Source organism: Schistocerca piceifrons, chromosome 5 (genome assembly GCF_021461385.2).
Source record: "Schistocerca piceifrons isolate TAMUIC-IGC-003096 chromosome 5, iqSchPice1.1, whole genome shotgun sequence".
NCBI classification, from domain to species: Eukaryota; Metazoa; Arthropoda; class Insecta; order Orthoptera; family Acrididae; genus Schistocerca; species Schistocerca piceifrons.
Genome location: NC_060142.1, coordinates 201,061,640 through 201,082,704, shown reverse-complemented (window position 1 = coordinate 201,082,704; position 21,065 = coordinate 201,061,640). Strand labels below are relative to the sequence as shown.

The window sequence follows — 21,065 nt, the reverse complement described above, 5'->3', positions numbered from 1 at the left end:
TTAGTAAATTTCTTAGCCTGGGGTCCGAAAGCCTCCAATGCTCCAATGGTGTTCCATTGTTTGTTCCAAACACTCTTATGTGTGTTTCGGGATGTCATTGTTTCTTACACTGATGGCTCTAAATCTACCGATCAATGTGGGATATGTCTTCTCTTGGCATGGAACACCATCTCTTGCCTGCCACGTGTATGTGGTTTACTGTGGAGTTGATGGCAGTCTGTTAGGCCTTGTGCTTCATTGAACGGTTCTCGCTCACACCAACCCCATTCCTCTTCTTTCCTCTTTTTGCTGCCATGATGTCCATTTTCCCCCATGTTTGCCCATTATCCCTTCCCCGTAACTGGACTGCTGTTTGTGTCGTTCCTCCCTTGATTTCTGGCATCTTAGATCATGGGACTGATGACCTCACTGTTTGGCCCCCATCCATCCAACCAACCATCCTTCCATCCAGTCGTATTCTCCACTCTAAAGCGGATTCTTAATTTAATCTTGTGAAATAAATAGCTGATTCCATCAAATATGCACCCTTTATATAGTAGTACAATGAAATCATAAGTCCGTGCAAACAGATGGTTTCTATTCGTATTCCTGATTTCTCCTATCTATTTTTTACAGGTGAATGCTGTTTGCTATGGTGCTAAAATAATGCTTCCTGGAGTTCTCCGTTATGAAGATGGCATTGAGCTTAACATGGAAGTTGTTATTGTTACAACAAAGGGAGAAGCTATTGCGCTGGGTGAGAGTTATCACTTCCAATCAGAAAACTTGTTGTTTCTTTTTGTAGATTACTCTAATTAAGTGTGGAGTTTTGTTTTTTCAGGCATTGCTCTAATGACTACTGCTACTATTGCAAGTTGTGACCACGGCGTTGTTGCCAAGATAAAACGTGTTATCATGGATCGGGACACATACCCCAGGAAGTGGGGTCTGGGACCTAAGGTATAGATTAGTTCCATTAACTATACCTGCCTGGTGTCCTACAGATGTATTTTGTGGTAGAAGGTTCTAGACCTCTCTAATTTTTGTTTATATTTATGACAAGGGACACACATATCACTGCTCAAAACAATTAGAGGGACAAGAATGTGATAATATACCATGTATGTAGTCTGTGATTAATATACATACTGTTACTCTTTGTCTTCCGAAGTGTTTTAGTAATGAGACTAATCCTCCGCAATACATTTGAAAGCCATGTCTTATTGGTGGTATTCAAAAGTATCATGCTGCGCCTAAGAGTGAAATGGATGAGCAGTGTCTCTGCCACCTAATGAATGTAAGTAGTGAGTGTGTCTCTGCAGTCTTTGTGTACATTTCATCAGTCAGCGTCAGGCATCTGACTGAGACAGAATGTGTTTGGGCAGTGACATTGCTGCAGGAAGATTGGCCTATTTGTGCAGTGTCTGCAGAGCTTAATGTAGCTTTCTCTGTTGTCGGGAGGATCAGAAATGATTTCATGAAACTGGTACATATATAAGACAGCCAGGGCAAGTAAGAAAATGGAAAATCTCCTAGAGATGACAGTTATGTAGGTAATTGTTACCTCTGCTGGCACATTGCAACTGCCAGGGACCAACAAAAAAGATCGAAGAGCAGCAGCTGGTTGTAGTGTCAGTGGTCAGACAACACACAACAGACTCGGAGAGACTGCTTTAAGACCAAGACGACTTCCTCACACCCCTCAATTAACTGCTCGGCATGTGAAAGATAGACTTCGATTTGCTGAGAAATGTGGGCATTGGCACAATGTATTGTTTAAAGATGAGTCTCGTGTTCATCTGACACAGTGTGATGGGTGTGTACATGTATGTTGTTGTCACTATAAATGTGACAATGGAGTGGTCCAGAAAATGTACAGGTTTCGCTGTCGTTTTGTCGTGGCTGGGTTGGTGTCACTATTGATGGTCGATCAGACCGTCAGATATTCATAGACCGACGTTACACTTAAAGGTACATCAACAAGAGTGTACTGGCTTATGGTATGCACAATATAGTTGTGCTGGGTCACCAGTTCACCCAGCAACAAGACAGTGTGAGAGTGCATTCAGCAGCAGCCAACGTGGTAGCGTTACAGGACCTCTCGATTCAAATGTGAGACTGACCCACTCTGACTCCTGACCTCAGTCCTATTCAGCATCTATGTGATAACCCGGACAGATGACTTGGAGCCTGTCCTATGGCGCCTCAGACTCTTGAACAAGTCGCAGAGGTCTTTATTGAGGAGAAAGGAAAAAGTTCACAAGAATGTGTTTGCATACATGCCAGGAGCATGCCTCGAAGATATGAGGCAGTAATACAGGCACGTAAAGGGTCTGGCAGATATGCAAATTTTTCTTTTTGCACATCATGTGACTTAAGTGAAGAAGTTTCCACTTTGGATTATGACATTCTGATGAATTTCTGGTCATAGCATCAAGATGTGTGATGAGAGGAGAACAGGATCTGTACATTTTTGTTAAAGGTTTTACTTTCCAGATCAAAAATCTGTTTCACTCCAAACATTCTTGAAATGTAATGCAGGTGTTTAAAATGTTGTCCCCCATAATTTTTTTGAGCTGAATATTTAAAGCCTTTAAAATTTATTCACGAACAAAATAAGTGCTTATTTTGTATGTAAATTAAAAATAAGGGGAAGTAATGGATTATTGTTGTGTAAAAAGTCTGGATTTATCGTAAACAGTATATATTGTAGTTGCCTAGTGACTTTTGGCTGCACTCACTTGGTCAGATACCTTCTGTAGAAATTATATACTGTGGTGGGGTGCCTTACGGATGGAGTTTCTGTTTTCTGTTCATGGATTTTTTTTTTAAAAAAAGTCTAATAGTGTGCCCACTGGATATTGATACCCAGATTCCAGTTCTCTGATCATGCAGTGACGTTTCAAACACAACTCAAGGAATCTCATGTGACCAGAATTGTGTGTTAACGTGGCCAGAAAGATGGACCATGGTGTCATCTGTATAGAAGGTGACATCAAGAATATAAATGGTATTCTACTCAGTAAAATGTGACCATTTGCAGTACTGATTTGATTTTTTACAATCCGCATCTTTCAATTCATACACTGCTGTCTCTTAATTCGGGAGCAATTTCATTGTTTACCTAACCACCCTGTGTGATTTAAAGCCCAATAACATTTTCTTTTGCCAAGTTTAGCAATTATTTTGCTGGGCTCTGCTGTGTAGTCAGAAATATCCAACCATTCTGTTTAGTTTAGGTTGTCTTCTGGTTCATTTGGCAGCTAACACTGAGCCTGCCCCTCGAAATTTCTCAAAGTCGACAAACCGCTTTACAATGATGTACGGCTCTTTCTGGGAATTATTCATCAGATGCTTCCTGCACTAAATCTTTGTATTTGTCACCTTGTTGAAATATATGTTCAAAAATAAGAAGTGTTCCTTTGTGGAAAGTGCCATAGTTTATGAACAAATTATGTGGCTTTCATCAGCAGAATGAAACAGTTAAATGTTGTGCAACAGTAGAACAAATTTAAAAACAGTCATGTAAATATGAAAAAAACATTCTGCCAACTTTGTTTTGAACTTCCGACGTAATCTAAATCTGTAATCCAGTGCACAGTAATTTTCTAAACACAGCATGCAAAACTGTAATACAGTACATCATAATTTGATACTCTGCAAAATATTTACTCAAACTAAAAGCTGATTGTATCTCATCCACAAGGAGTACTGATTTATGAGAGAAATAATGAAATGAAATAATAAACATAACAGAATAGTGTTCACAAGAAGACAGCAGAGTGCAAACTGATCGTCTTACTACAATGTAAGTCTCAGCTCTTTTTCATGGCAGCGATGACCCAGCATAGGCCAGCTGCAACAAAATTGAATTTTGATCAAATTCAGTCTGACTGGGATTTAGTGCATCCAGAATTGTTACTTGTATTGACAAATTGATTTTCAGCACTTTTTCTAATGTTGTTGTATTGAAATAGTAAATAAGTGGAATTATTTGACATTTATCACTGGTTCTCTCTGTAGTAATTAGCCTTTGTTTTCCTGATTGTAGGCATCACTGAAGAAGAACATGATTAAGCAAGGTCTTCTGGACAAATATGGAAAGCCCAATGATAAAACTCCTGGTGAATGGCTAAATGAGTATGAAGATTACAGGTGAGGACAAGAGATTGTAAGGTAAAATATTGCTTCCTCCCTTTTTTTCAGATGTCTAGTGAACAGGTTTATGGTAGGTGATTTAAAATATATTAAATATTTTTAATTGAAAAGAAATATGAAGTCAATTTAATGTAAAGCTGATGATAAAGCTTAATGAGCAACTACGCTTATTCAGGAACTGCTAAGTTTAAGTTCAGATTAGCAATTCTGATTACGTTGTTTTCCAGGGTTTTCTCAAGACAAATGGAAAACATAAAGGCAGACAGTGGCCTACATAATTTTTGTTTCTCGTAACTATGAAAGGGATAAATTGGTTTCACCTTTCACACAAAGTCCTAGAAGCAGATTAACTATACACACACACACACACACACACACACACACACACACACACACACGGCTACCGTCTTGGAGCCGACTGTGGGTTGTACCGGTGCCAAGCAGCAGCTGCAGTAACCCAAGGTGGGTGGTTGTGGTAACTAGGAGGCATTGTGTGGGGGGAAGATGTGCTGCTGTGGTAGCAAGCAGTGACATGATGGGGACTGGATGCAGAGATATAAGGTTGTGCTGGTGGAGGATGAAAGGCAGAGAGTGTGAGCATGGAGGCAGGAGGGGGGGAGGGGGGGGGGAGGTGTTCAAAGCTCACTTTTTATGTTTTTCTTGAATAACTCGAAAATTATAGCAAAAATGTTTGTCAGTACAAAATTAAACTACAGTACATTTCCTATGAAAAACATCCTATTCTTTTTTGTCTAGAAATACTAGCTTCTGTGTTGTATGGCATTGAAAAATTGCAGATTATCACTAATAATGACAATACTATGACAAGGATAGATTGCTACTCACTACATAGCTGAGATGCTGAGTCGCAGATAGGCACAACAAAAATACTGTCACACAATAAGCTTTCAGCCAACAAGGCCTTTGTCAAAAATAGACCCCCCCCCTCCACACACACACACACACACACACACACACACACACACACACACACACACACTAGCACACGACCAGTCTCTCACTGTCGAGGCCAGACTGCGAGCAGCGGTGCACAATGGGAGAAATAGTCCTGGTGGTGGTAGACGTGAGGAGGCGGCTCTGGTGGTGAGGGGGAGGGTGAAGTGCTGTTTGTGGGAACATACTGGGACGAGATGAAGAGAGGGTAGGGCAACTAGATTCAGCTGGGAGGGCAGATGGAAAGCAGGGGAGCAGAGGGGGAGAGGCAGTGGAAAAGTAGAGAAGTAAAAAGACTGTGAGTGTGTTGGTGGAATACAGGGCTGTTTAATGGCAGAATGCGAACAGGGAAGGGGATAGGTGGATGTAGGACAATGACAGATGAAGGTTGAGGCCAGGGAACGCATGATATACTGCAGGGAGAGTTCCCACCTTTGCAATTCAGAAAAGTCAGTGTTGGTACAAAGGATCCATATGGCACAGGCTGTGAAACAGTCATTAAAATGGAGACTGTTACCTTGGGGAGCGTACTCGGTGTTTAGTGGTCTGACTGTTACTTGGCTTCAGTCTGTAGGTAGCCATTCATGCGGACAGACAACTATTCATGGGCCAGCTAGAGGAATCCTATCTAACCATCTAGAGCCCAAAATATTTCATCTGATTCATGTTCATTGATGAAATCTTCATGATCTGGATTGAGGTTGAGGGCACTCTATCCACATTTGTCCAGAACCTCAACACCTTTTCCCCCATTCACTTCACCTGTCCTCTTCGACCTAACAAGCAGCCTTCCTTGATGTTGATCTCCACCTCAGTGATGGCTACAGTAGTGCCTCCATCCATATCAAACCTACCATCCACCAGCTATACCTCCATTTTGACAGCTACCACCCATTCCATACCAAGAAGATCGTTCCATACAGCTTAGCCACCCATGGTCGTTGCATCTGTAGAGACTAGCAGTCCCTCTCAATATATACCTCCCCCCCCCCCCCCCCCCTCCACCCTTGTACACAAACAGAAATCCTGTGGCTTATCTCTCCAGTCACCTCCCACTATCCGGCCACAAAGGATCATTCCCCTTGTGACTCCTCAGTACCACCCAGACTTGCGCAGTAGAATTACATTCTCTGCCAGCATTTTGACTACCTGTCTTATGTCCTGAAATGAGGAATGTCCTACCAACAATCCTTTCCACCCATCCCACAGTGATATTCCTTTGCCCACTCCTTGTCCATCCCTACACCACACCTGCTCCCAACCCCTTGCCTAATGGCTCATATCCCTGTGATAGATTTAGATGCTAGACCTGTCCCACACATCCTCCCACCAACACCTACACCAATCCGGTCACAAGCATCTCCTGTCCTATCAGTGGCAGGGCTACTTGCGAAACCAGTCATGTGATCTACAAGCTAAGCTGGAACAATTGTGCTGTGTTTCACGTGAGCATGACAACCAACAAGCTGTCTGTCCGCTTGAATAGCCACCAACAAATTGTGGCCAAGAAACAGCTGGACCACCCTGTTGCTGAGACACTGCCCAACACAACCTTCATTTCAGTGACTGCTTCACAGCCTGTGCAGTCTGGATTCTTCCTATCAACTCCAGCTTTTCTGAATTGCGCAGATGGGAATTGTCCCTGCAGTATATACTACATCGCGTAACCCTCCTGGCGTCAACCTTCGTTAGTTATTATCCTACACCCATTATTCTCTTCCCTGTTGCCACTCTGCCACTATGCAGCCCTCTATTCCATCAGCGCACTAAGTCCTTTTAATTCCCTACTTCTCCACTGCCCCCCCCTCCCTGTGCCCTCTGCCTAACTTCCTGACTGCGCCTAGCCGCTCTACCCTCTCTCCACCCCATTCCTGTATTCTCCCACAAACAGCACTTTACCATCCCCCACCCCTAACCTCCCCCCTGCGGGTCCGGGGGTTAGAATAGGCCCGAGGTATTCCTGCCTGTCGTAAGAGGCGACTAAAAGGAGTCCCTCCCGTCAAGGGGGTAGTTAGCGCCTGCGTCCGGAGACGGACGGTCCCACGACCTATATTTGCGGTCATTTTGGTTTTTCACTTCTTCTCGTTTCTTCCTTCCTTTGGTTGGTTCCTTTCTTTCTTCTTCTCCATCTCACTGTCTTACTTACTCTTTCCCCTGCCTTCTTCTCCTTGCCTTCTCTGGTCTCCACCTTGGCGTTTGAGACAGTCTGTCCTCTCTCCCCCTCTCTCTCTTCTTTTTCCTCTTCTTCCTTCGTCCCTGTGCGCGCCTGAAGGCCGACCCACGCGTTCACACGCGTAGCCGGTGACGGGGTAACGTAATTCCCCACCCTGGGTAGACAAGTAAGGCACACACGTACCCCTGGTAAAGGCCAGGCCCAGGGAGGGGTGATTGCCTGAGCTGATACCTTCTGACCATGCCGATTGGTCCCTCCGTCTGTTTCTCGGGAGGTGTGACCTGAGGTGTAAACATTCACCTAAGGCGGGAGTGCCCTCTGAGAGGGTCCCCATAAAGAAGGAGCACGCCATCGGAGACGCTGGCAATCATGGGGGATTCCTCCGCAATGGATTTCTCTTCTTCTCTCTCGACTTCTGCCCACAAACGGAAACTTGACCAGCCACCAGTGACAAAAGTACTACCGCCTGCCCCACAGTTCCTCGTAGTTTCTCGATATGGGGACAGAAAGGATTTTTCCTCTGTCAACCCTTTCGTTATCCAGAAGGGCGTAGATGCCATAGCCGGATCTGTCAAGTCTTATACCAGGTTACGTAACGGTACCTTGTTACTAGAAACTGAGAGCGCCTTTCAGGCACAGAAACTGCTTCGGGCTACACTCCTGTATATGTTCCCTGTCCGGGTGGAGGCTCACCGCACTTTGAATTCGTCTCGTGGAGTGGTATATACTAGATCACTCGACGGATTGACTGACGAGGAGATTCAGTCTTTCCTCGCTGAGCAGGGTGTGACGGCTGTCCATAGGGTCATGGAAAAGGTCAACAATGACCTTGTACCGACCCGGACACTTTTCTTGACCTTTGATAGTGTTCAGCTGCCGTCGCGCATCAAAGCGGGCTACGAGGTTATTTCTGTTCGCCCCCTATGTCCCGACACCTACGCGCTGCTACCAGTGTCAGTGTTTTAATCACACTCGCCAGTCTTGTTCCAATGCGGCTAAATGTGTCACTTGTGGCAGGGATGCCCATGAGGGTGACTGTCCACCTCCGTCTCCCCGTTGTGTGAACTGTCAGGGTGACCATGCAGCGTCCTCCCGCGACTGTCCCATCTACAAGGAAGAACACTGTATCCAAGAAATTCGGGTCAAAGAGAAAGTGTCCACCTCGGCTGCTTGCAAGCTATTTGCTAGTAGGAAGCCCACGCTGCTCCCAGCGGGGAAATACAGTACTGTCCTCGCCTCTCCTCGGACTACCAGGAGGTGGCGATGCAGACATGCGATCTGATCTTCAGCACTACGGTCTTCCGTTCGGCCAGTGCTAAGATCGCGCAGTCAACGTCTCCTCTTCCTCCCGTCACCCCTCAGACACGAGAACCTTCATCAGCTTCTGCCAAGACGAAGACCCAGAAGTCAGATGCGTGGGCCTTCAAGAAGGAATCGTCCCAACAAGATGGCCGATGAACCTATAGAACCAATGGACGATGACTGTCCGCCTACTGATAGCGGCGACAGTGCTCGCTCGAAGTCAGGCCCTCAGTGGCCTTCGAGGTGACCCCTTCTTTCATCTTCCTTTTCTTCTCACGATGGCACTTATTCACTGGAACATTCGCAGCATTCGCTCCAACCGAGAGGACTTAAAGTTGCTGCTCCGCTTGCACCGTCCGCTCGTCGTAGCCCTCCAGGAAACGAAGCTACGTCCATGCGATCAAATTGCCTTGGCACACTACACCTCTGTGCGTTTTGACCTACCCCCTGTGGCAGGTATTCCGGCTCGTGGAGCGGTTATGTTGCTGGTCCGGGATGATATTTACTACGATCCCATCACATTACACACCAGCCTGCAGGCAGTTGCCGTCCGAATTACTCTCCCCACTTTTACATTTTCCATTTGTACCGTTTACACCCCATCGTCCTCTGCCATTACCAGGGCAGACATGATGCAAATTATTGCTCAGCTACCTGCACCATTTTTGTTAACTGGAGTCTTCAATGCCCACCATCCCCTTTGGGGCTCTCCAGCATCCTGCCCGAGGGGCTCCCTGTTAGCAGACCTTTTCAACCAGCTCAATCTTGTCTGCCTCGGTACTGGCGCCCCTACTTTTCTTTCGGACACATCTCACACCTATTCCCATTTAGACGTCTCTATATGTACTACCCAACTTGGACGCCGGTTCGAGTGGTATGCACTTTCTGATACAAATTCGAGCGACCACTTCCCATGTGTTATCCATCTCCTGCATCATACCCACTCTCCGTGCTCAACTAGTTGGAACATCTCCAAAGCAGACTGGGGGCTCTTCTCTTCCAGGGCGACCTTTTAGGATCAAACCTTCACAAGCTGCGATAGTCAGGTCGCACATCTCACGGAAGTCATTCTCACTGCTGCTGATGAATATTCCATCCCTCACACTACTTCTTCTCCATGTCGTGTACTGGTCCCCTGGTGGACCGCAGCATGTAGAGACGCTTTACGTGCTCGTCGACGTGCTTTACGCACCTTTAAACGCCATCCTACAGTGGTGAATAGTATCAATTATAAACGATTACGTGCGCAGCGTCGTTGTGTTATTAAAGAAAGCAAGAAAGCCAGCTGGGCTGCTTTCACAAGCACCTTCAACAATTTTACTCCTTCTTCTGTTGTCTGGGGTAGCCTGCGCCGGCTATCTGGCACTAAGGTCCACTCACCAGTTTCTGGCTTGACGGTCGCGAATGATGTCCTTGTGGCCCCTGACGATGTCTCCAATGCCTTCGGCCGCTTTTTCGCAGAGCTTTCGAGCTCCGCTCATTACCACCCTGCCTTCCTCCCCCGAAAACAGGCAGAGGAGGCTAGGCCACCTAACTTCCGCTCCTCGAATCGTGAAAGTTATAATGCCCCATTCACCATGCGGGAACTTGAAAATGCACTTGCCCGGTCACGGTCCTCCGCTCCAGGGCCTGATTCTATTCATATTCAGATGCTGAAGAACCTTTCTCCTGCGGGTAAAGATTTCCTTCTTCGTACTTATAATCGCATCTGGATTGAGGGACATGTTCCCGCATGCTGGCACGAGTCTATTGTTGTACCGATTCCTAAGCCGGGGAAGGACAAGCACTTGCCTTCCAGTTATCGACCCATCTCGCTTACCAGCTGTGTCTGTAAGGTGATGGAGCGAATGGTTAACTCTCGTTTGGTTTGGCTGCTCGAATCTCGACGCCTACTTACCAATGTACAATTCGGATTTTGTAGGCGTCGCTCTGCTGTTGACCATCTGGTTACCTTGTCGACTTTCATTATGAATAACTTCTTGCTGAAGCGCCCGACCGCGGCTGTGTTCTTTGATTTGGAGAAGGCTTACGACACCTATTGGAGGGTGGGCATTCTCCGCACCATGCATACATGGGGCTTTCGCGGTCGCCTCCCTCTTTTTATTCGTTCATTTTTAATGGATCGACAGTTCAGGGTACGTGTGGGTTCTGCCCTGTCAGACACCTTTCGCCAGGAGAATGGGGTGCCACAAGGCTCAGATTTGAGCGTCGCTCTCTTCGCCATAGCGATCAATTCAATAATGGATTGCCTCCCAGCTGATGTATCAGGCTCCCTTTTCGTGGACGATTTTACCACCTATTGCAGTGCACAGCGACGTGTTTTCTGGAGCGCTGTCTTCAGCGTTCTCTTGACCGTCTTTACTCCTGGACTGTCGCCAATGGCTTCCGTTTTTCTGCCGAGAAGATGGTCTGTTTTAACTTCTGGCGCTACAAAGAGTTTCTCCCACCGTCCTTACGACTGGTCCCGTTGCTCTCCCATTCGTGGAGACAACAAAATTTTTAGTAGGTCTTACATTTGACAGGAAACTTAGCTGGTCTCCACATGAGTCATATTTGGCTGCCCGTTGTACCTGTTCTCTAAATGTCCTCCGTGTTCTCAGTGGTATGTCGTGGGGAGCGGATCGAACCGTCCTACTTTGCCTGTATCGGTCGATCGTCCGCTCCAAGCTGGATTATGGGAGCTTCGTATACTCCTCTGCATGGCCGACCATCTTACGCCGCCTCAACTCCATACAATATCGGGGTTTACGTATTGCGATTGGAGTGTTTTATACTAGTCCCGTCGAAAGTCTTCATGCTGAAGCCGGTGAATTGCCACTCACCTACCGGCGCGATATACTGCTTTGTCGGTATGCCTGTGGGCTACTGTCAATGCCCGACCACCCGTCTTATCATTCCTTTTTTGACAACTCTCTCGACCATCAATACGGGTTGTATGTCTCTGCCCAGCTACCCCCTGGAGTTTGCTTTCGTCGCCTCCTTCAACACCTTGATTTTTCACTCCCTGCAACCTTTAGAGTGGGCGAGAGCCACACGCCGCCTTGGCTCCAGGCTCAGGTTCACATTCAGCTTGACCTCAGCTCGCTCCCAAAGGAGGTTACCCCTGGTTCGGTATACCGCTCCCGGTTTGTCGAACTTCGTTAGAAGTTCATTAATATGATCTTCCTTTATACAGATGGCTCTAAGACCAATGACGGGGTCGGGTGTTCTTTTATTGTCAGGGCACAAAGTTTCAAATACCAGCTCCATGGCCATTGTTCGGTCTTCACAGCTGAGCTCTTTGCGCTCTACCAGGCTGTTCTTTACATCTGCCGCCACCGGCATTCTGCTTATGTCATCTGCTCCGATTCCCTGAGCGCCATCCAGAGCCTCAGTGATCCGTATCACCCTTTCGTGCACCGGATCCAACGCACTCTTCAGCAGCTGGTGGACAACGGTTCTCCGGTTAGCTTTATGTGGGTTCCTGGCCATGTCGGTATCCCTGGGAACGAAGCTGCAGATGCCGCGGCCAAGGCTGCGGTTCTCCAGCCTCGGACGGCTTCGTGTTGTGTCTCTTCATCAGATTGTAGCAGGGTCATTTGTCGGCGCATTTTATCGCTGTGGCATGCCGATTGGGCTGCACTTACGGACAACAAGCTTTGGGCCTTGAAACCTCTTCCTGCGGCTTGGACGTCCTCCTCACGCCCTTCTCGGCGGGAGGAGGTCGTTTTGGCCCGGTTACAAATTGGACATTGCCGGTTCAGCCATCGCCATCTGCTGACGGCTGCGCCGGCGCCCTTCTGCCCATGTGCGCAATTGCTGACGGTCCGCCACATTTTAACGTCCTGTCCGGATTTTACTACACTGCGTCTTGATCTTGACCTGCAATGTACTCTGGATGCCATTTTAGCAGATGACCTAGGAGCAGCTGCTTGCTTTCTTCGTTTTATCAACTTCCTAGCTTAGTCTGGGCGCTAATGACCATTGTAGTTGTGCGCCCTAAAACAACAAAAAAAAAATCCCTCCCCCTTCCTGCCCAACCTCCTCCTTATCCCAACCACCCAGATTGCTTCTCATTTCATGCGATGTGCTCACAGTCTGGCCTTCGCAGCCAGAGACTGGTTTCGTGTGTGCGAGCACACGTCTGCACTGTCCCTTAAAAAGAGCTAATGCTGAAATTCTAGTGTGAATACTGTTTTCTGCTATGTGTTTCTGTGCTTCGTGCATTGACCCATTATTGGTGAGTGGTTACTTTTCCCTTATTTCACATACTGCTTCATCCAGCGATTTCTGTTATTGTTGAAATAATCTTTTGTATTCCATGTAGTGTTCAGAAAATAAACACCCTCTGGCATGTTTGTGCATTGTGTCACCAGTGATTGACAAAGCACAATAGAAAACTCTGCATATCTCCATGAAACACCATGTGGTTGCTTCTTGCGATGTAGTGGTGTAGATAGAGCATGGTATCACCTGCTCACCTTAATTTTGCTGACCTATGGAAAATGGAAGTGCATGACCACAATCCGGTGACCTACATTCTTCCATGTTTTTACCATTGAGATCTCCACCTTCTTACACCCGCAGAACACTATTTCTCTTTTAATGTGGCTCTATTACACTTAGATATGGTAACAATTTAATATTTGTTCTTAACCCACTTCATTTAACAGTAAGCATTATTAATTTTATAATGTTAATACATTATTTTTAATAATCTGTGAATTTTCCATGCTCAGCAACACCAAAACTATTACTCCTAGAGAAAAATGAATAGGACCTTTTTTGTAGAAAATTTAATGTAGTTTAATTTTGTACTGAAAAAACGTTTTCACTAGAAATCGCAGTTTTAGTTATTGAAGAAAAACTTCAGTGATCTTTAAATGCCCCCTCCCCCTCCCCTTGCTCCACCTCCAGGCTGACACACCACCAGTGGAGGTTTTAGTATTTTGTTTGATATGCCCTGTTACTGCTGTACAAAACCTGTTCAACTGTCATTGACTGGGCTGCTATGTCAAACTGCAGTTGCAGTGTAGGCAAGGCATTAGTATTCTATAGACACCTCAGAAATGTTTCCTTTGCTAAATGATTTTTGTTGCTTTCCTATTCTTCTACAACATCTCACTATATCCATGTGGTGTTTAACTTGTATCAGGAGGAGGAGTATTTGGATCATCTATTGTGAAACATTTTTGGGAAATATAATCCAGTACGTCTGCTTTCTCTACATTATCCTCTGTTTCAGGGTCTGGGTTACTGTATAGTTGATTTGAATCTTTTGACTAATTTCATGTATGATTGAAATTCAATATTTTCCATCAAAGTGGCAGATAAAGTTTTACTTGGGTGTAGATGTAACATTTTATCACATTGCTTACCTTGTATTCATTTTGGTTTCATTCAGCTTTTGTCTGTCAATGAGGTGTCAGCTTTGCAGAAATCTGCGCTGTAGCTATTTTTGCATTTGTATCAACTTTCTATATCCCTCGTAACATTAGTGGTCACTCATCTGACAAGGACCTTATTGTCACTTATTCCCTCCTCTGCATTAATTAAATGAAAAAAATTGGGCCTGTTACTTATTGATATACTTAAGTTTTTCCCCTGATAGATTTCTAATTGCTCAAGACAATAATTTTTAAAGTTTACAACACACTCTCAAATGATAGTCCCTAGTGGCTGTTTTACCCTCACAATCTTCTCGTTCAGTAATAGTAAAATTAAAATGTCACCATGCTCTAGTAATGTGAGCAGGAAATTTAGCCATAGTATTTTCCAGTTTCCTTCTGAAATCCTGTGGCACTAAACCTCTAGAGGCCGGTAGCCTATAGAGGCAATCGATTTGACCCACCTTTGATGATGCCATCACCTAGGCTATTTTGTATTCTGAATCTGTAATGATGTCAATAGATATAATGTAGTTATTTATTGCAATAAATAATATTGTTGCATGTGGCATCCAACCCATCATTGCGATATAAGCCCACTTGGAACTTAATATATCAACAAAAGCAACCAGTTATTGAAAATATAAATGTAATTGGATGTTGCCTCATCAGGAAAGAGGGAAGGAGAGGGAAAGACGAAAGGATGTGGGTTTTAAGGGAGAGGGTAAGGAGTCATTCCAATCCCGGGAGCGGAAAGACTTACCTTAGGGGGAAAAAATGACGGGTATACACTCGCGCGCGCACACACACACATATCCATCCACACATATACAGACACAAGCAGACATATTTAAAGACAAAGAGTTTGGGCAGAGATGTCAGTCGAGGCAGAAGTGCAGAGGCAAAGATGTTGTTGAATGACAGATGAGGTATGAGTGGCGGCAACTTGAAATTAGCGGAGATTGAGGCCTGGTGGATAACGGGAAGAGAGGATATATTGAAGAGCAAGTTCCCATCTCCGGAGTTCGGGTAGGTTGGTGTTGGTGGGAAGTATCCAGATAACCCGGACCGTGTAACACTGTGCCTAGATGTGCAGGCCGTGCACCAAGGCATGTTTAGCCACAGGGTGATCCTCATTACCAACAAACACTGTCTGCCTGTGTCCATTCATGCGAATGGACAGTTTGTTGCTGGTCATTCCCACATAGAATGCGTCACAGTGTAGGCAGGTCAGTTGGTAGATCACGTGGGTGCTTTCACACGTGGCTCTGCCTTTGATCGTGTACACCTTCCGGGTTACAGGACTGGAGTAGGTGGTGGTGGGAGGGTGCATGGGACAGGTTTTACACTGGGGGCGGTTACAAGGGTAGGAGCCAGAGGGTAGGGAAGGTGGTTTGGGGATTTCATAGGGATGAACTAAGAGGTTACGAAGGTTAGGTGGACGGTGGAAAGACAGTCTTGGTGGAGTGTGGAGGATTTCATGAAGGATAGATCTCATTTCAGGGCAGGATTTGAGGAAGTCGTATCCCTGCTGGAGAGTCACATTCAGAATCTGATCCAGTCCCCGAAAGTATCCTGTCACAAGTGGGGCACTTTTGTGGTTCTTCTGTGGGAGGTTCTGGGTTTGAGAGGATGAGGAAGTGGCTCTGGTTAATTGCTTCTGTACCAGGTCGGGAGGGTATTTGCGGGATGCGAAAGCTGTTGTCAGGTTGTTGGTGTAATGGTTCAGGGATTCCGGACTGGAGCAGATTCGTTTGCCACGAAGACCTAGGCTGTAGGGAAGGGACCGTTTGATGTGGAATGGGTGGCAGCTGTCGTAATGGAGGTACTGTTGCTTGTTGGTGGGTTTGATGTGGACGGACGTGTGGAGCTGGTCATTGGAAAGGTGGAGGTCAACATCAAGGAAAGTGGCATGGGATTTGGAGTAGGACCAGGTGAATCTGATGGAACCAAAGGAGTTGAGGTTGGAGAGGAAATTCTGGAGTTCTTCTACACTGTGAGTCCAGATCATGAAGATGTCATCAATAAATCTGTACCAAACTTTGGGTTGGCAGGCCTGGGTAACCAAGAAGGCTTCCTCTAAGCGACCCATGAATAGGTTGGCGTACGAAGGGGCCATCCTGGTACCCATGGCTGTTCCCTTTAATTGTTGGTATGTCTGGCCTTCAAAAGTGAAGAAGTTGTGGGTTAGGATGAAGCTGGCTAAGGTAATGAGGAAAGAGGTTTTAGGTAGGGTGGCAGGTGATCGGCGTGAAAGGAAGTGCTCCATCGCAGCGAGGCCCTGGACGTGCGGGATATTTGTGTATAAGTAAGTGGCATCAATGGTTACAAGGATGGTTTCTGGGGGTAACGGATTGGGTAAGGATTCCAGGCGATCGAGAAAGTGGTTGGTGTCTTTGATGAAGGATGGGAGACTGCACGTAATGGGTTGAAGGTGTTGATCGTGTTGATCTACGTAGGCAGAGATACGTTCTGTATGTGGCTGAGGGACTGCGTCAGCTTTCAGACAACACCACATACAAAGTTTGCCAAGGTAATCCCATTCCTGATGTCCAGGCCGAGCTTCAAGGAATCCTCAGAACCTTAGGCCCCCTACAAAACCTTTCACCTGACTCCATTAACCTCCTGACCCCACCGACACCCTGCACCCCTACCTTCTACCTTCTTCCTAAAATTCACAAACCCAATCATCCCGGCCGCCCCATTGTAGCTGGTTACCAATATGCCTTTTTTCATACCAGATCTCCAGTTACTTTCTAGTTCACCCTTATCTCTCCCCATATATTTTTTTCTTTCATTTTCATTTCAACCTCATGTTACACTTTCCACCTTCTAATACCATGTCACCCTCACAACACCCCCACAACGACCACATTAAGTTTATTTACATTCCCTCCGCAAACATGCCTTCACCCTAGCTAGATTACGCTCACATATTTTATTTTCCCAGGCTTGTCTGACATTTGGCATAACCCCCAAAGGCATCACACTTAGTTCCCATCTCTGGCTGCAACCCTTCTTTCCATCAGTCCCTATACCAGTTCCAAACTGAACAATCCATTGCCCTCACCCACCTAATCCTTCACCTACACATCAACTCAGCCAATGAACACACCCGTCAACTCCTATCCTTAATAAAAGTCCTCAATCTTTCCTCTCCCACATGCACACCGGCTATTCAGAGCATCCTCCTACAGGCCAACCGCAAATTAGAACAGCATGCCACCCTTCACCTCAAAAAACTATCCAATCTCCTGGTTTCCCACCTCCAGCAAAGGAAACTCACTCACCCTTCACAACCTTTCCAGCAAACCTCAACCTCCTCTCATTGCACACAAACCCAGTCTCTCCCATCTACTCAGTCTCCCACTTCCAGCTCCACTCCCTCCAAAACCTCAAAATTCCAATCAACACTCTCTGGCACCACAACACCCTAATTCAGTAGTTAACCTTTCCTCCAAACCTCTCTCCCAATCCGAAACCTCTGTCCTATCCAAAGGCCTCACCTTCAGCCCCACTCCCAGATTCAACCAAACAGCCCTCGTCAAAGATTTACTGTCCTACACTCGTACTCTCTGCTGGAAGTATCACTTTGCCACGAAGAAAAATGATCCTAATCCTACCCCTAATGATCCAACTCCCCAAGACACTATCCAAATTGAACCCTGCCTGGAACAGTTCCGTCCTCCGTCACAGCGGGACCCACCTCCTCTTCCTCAAAATCACCCTCTCCAAACCTTCCAGGAATTTCTGACTTCCAGCCTTGCCTCTCAATCCTTCTTAAAAAACCTTAATCCTACTCCCAACATCACCACTGCTGAAGCCCAGGCTATCCGTGATCTGAAGGTTGACCGGTCCATCGTCATTCTTCCTCCATTACGACAGCTGCCACCCATTCCACATCAAACGGTCCCTTCCCTACAGCCTAGGTCTTCGTGGCAAACGAATCTGCTCCAGTCCGGAATCCCTGAACCATTACACCAACAACCTGACAACAGCTTTCGCATCCCGCAAATACCCTCCCGACCTGGTACAGAAGCAATTAACCAGAGCCACTTCCTCATCCTCTCAAACCCAGAACCTCCCACAGAAGAACCACAAAAGTGCCCCACTTGTGACAGGATACTTTCGGGGACTGGATCAGATTCTGAATGTGACTCTCCAGCAGGGATACGACTTCCTCAAATCCTGCCCTGAAATGAGATCTATCCTTCATGAAATCCTCCACACTCCACCAAGACTGTCTTTCCACCGTCCACCTAACCTTCGTAACCTCTTAGTTCATCCCTATGAAATCCCCAAACCACCTTCCCTACCCTCTGGCTCCTACCCTTGTAACCGCCCCCAGTGTAAAACCTGTCCCATGCACCCTCCCACCACCACCTACTCCAGTCCTGTAACCCGGAAGGTGTACACGATCAAAGGCAGAGCCACGTGTGAAAGCACCCACGTGATCTACCAACTGACCTGCCTACACTGTGACGCATTCTATGTGGGAATGACCAGCAACAAACTGTCCATTCGCATGAATGGACACAGGCAGACAGTGTTTGTTGGTAATGAGGATCACCCTGTGGCTAAACATGCCTTGGTGCACGGCCTGCACATCTAGGCACAGTGTTACACGGTCCGGGTTATCTGGATACTTCCCACCAACACCAACCTACCCGAACTCCGGAGATGGGAACTTGCTCTTCAATATATCCTCTCTTCCCGTTATCCACCAGGCCTCAATCTCCGCTAATTTCAAGTTGCCGCCACTCATACCTCATCTGTCATTCAACAACATCTTTGCCTCTGCACTTCTGCCTCGACTGACATCTCTGCCCAAACTCTTTGTCTTTAAATATGTCTGCTTGTGTCTGTATATGTGTGGATGGATATGTGTGCGTGCGTGCGTGCGTGCGTGCGTGCCGCGCGCGCAGCGCGCGAATGTATACCCGTCCTTTTTTCCCCCTAAGGTAAGTCTTTCTGCTCCCGGGATTGGAATGACTCCTTACTCTCTCCCTTAAAACCCACATCCTTTCGTCTTTCCCTCTCCTTCCCTCTTTCCTGATGAGGCAACAGTTTGTTGCCAAAGCTTGAATTTTGTGTGTGTGTTTGTGTGTCTGTCGACCTGCCAGCACTTTCATTTGGTAAGTCACTATATATATATATATATATATATATATATATATACGAGGGTTATTCCTAAAGTAAGGTCCGATCGGTCGCGAAATGGAAACGACTATGAAAATCCGATAAAGCTTTGCACAGATGTGTTGGGTAGTGTCTCTAGTATAACCCCAGTTAGCATCACGTCGCTCTTCTCATTTCTGAGCTCGCAGTGAGTGCGTAAAGATGTCTAGAAAATAGTGTCTGCCGCCAAGTACGAGGGCCTGGTGAGAAATTTCGCCTGAAGCTATGCAGCCAACATTACATAACTGTCGTGCTGTTTCGTCTTCACGACAATTTTCAGCCGCATTCTGCAGGGGCAATGAAGATGCTCCTGCATCGTTTTCAAATGGAAATGTTAGATTACCCACAATACAGTCCGCAATTGTCTCCCCCTGAGTTTCATCTCTGGTCACATGAACCGCTGTCTTTGAAGACAACATTTTGACACAGACAACGAGGTGTAGGCCAGCGTGGAGAATTGGCGGAAAGCACTGGCGGCTGCCTTCTATGATGAGGCTATTGAAAAGTTGGTACAACGCTATGACAAAAGTCTTAAGTCAGAACGGCGACTACGTAGAGAAGTAGCTGAAAGGTGTAGCTAATTGTTACAAGTAAAACATTTCTGATGTTCACTGTGGTTTCAATTTGGCAATCAATCGGACCTTACTTTTGGAATAACCCTCGTGTATATATATATATATATATATATATATATATATATATATATATATATATATATATATATAAAAACAAGGATGATGTGACTTACGAAATGAAAGTGCTGGCAGGTCGACAGACACACAAAATTCAAGCTTTCGCAACAAACTGTTGCCTCATCAGGAAAGAAGGAAGGAGAGGGAAAGACGAAAGGAAGTGGGTTTTAAGGGAGAGGGTAAGGAGTCATTCCAATCCCGGGAGCGGAAAGACTTACCTTAGGGGGAAAAAAGGACGGGTATACACTCGCGCGCACACACACACACACATATCCATCCACACATATACAGACACAAGCAGACATATTTAAAGACAAAGAGTTTGGGGAGAGATGTCAGTCGAGGCAGAAGTGCAGAGGCAAAGATATATATATATATATATATATATATATATATAAAAAAAACAAAGATGAGGTGACTTACCGAACAAAAGCGCTGGCAGGTCGATAGACACACAAACAAACACAAACATACACACAAAATTCAAGCTTTCACAACAAACTGTTGCCTCATCAGGAAAGAGGGAAGGAGAGGGGAAGACGAAAGGAAGTGGGTTTTAAGGGAGAGGGTAAGGAGTCATTCCAATCCCGGGAGCGGAAAGACTTACCTTAGGGGGAAAAAAGGACAGGTATACACTCGCACACACGCACATATCCATCCACACATACATACATATATATATATATAGACACACACCAAGCAGCAGCAGAAGTTGGCAGTTACTTCTACAAGGCTGCAACTTTTTAAAATCGTGTCCTGAGATGAGATCCATTCTGTCCGACATTTTGGCCACTACACAGAGTAGCTTTCTGTTGACCTCCCAATCTGTGCAACATCCTTGTCAGACCCTGTACTCCTTCTGCACTCATTTCGTTACCCTATGACTCCTATCCCTCAGACTGTTCGCATTGTAAGACTTGCCTATGCATCTTCCACCACCTGTACCAGCCCTTTAACTGGCAAAACATATACTATCAAAGGGAGAGCCACCTGTGAAAAAACAAATGTCATAAACCAGCTGTAATGTAAACACTGCTCATCCTTTTACATTGGAATGACTTCCACCAAGTTATCAATTAGAATGAATGGACATAGGCCAAGGCTGTATAATGGCAACACACATGCTGTACAACATGACAGTTGTGACCTCAGTGCCTGTATTACCACACGTGGCATCTGGATTCTTCCCCCAGACACCTTTTTCTCTGAACTCTGCAGATGGGAGCTGACATTACTACATGTCCTTGGTTCTCACCACCAACT

General features: G+C 46.0%; 1 protein-coding gene across 2 annotated transcripts in view; it reads left to right on the top strand.

The window, feature by feature from the left end:
* Positions 1-21,065, top strand: part of LOC124798320 (H/ACA ribonucleoprotein complex subunit 4) — an 87,764-nt gene that overhangs the window by 44,003 nt on the left and 22,696 nt on the right. For both annotated transcript variants that reach the window (XM_047261661.1, XM_047261660.1), the window contains 3 exons: positions 616-736; positions 821-939; positions 4,031-4,134. In XM_047261661.1, coding sequence (XP_047117617.1) covers positions 616-736; positions 821-939; positions 4,031-4,134 — 344 coding nt within the window. The remainder of the gene's footprint in view (positions 1-615; positions 737-820; positions 940-4,030; positions 4,135-21,065) is intronic.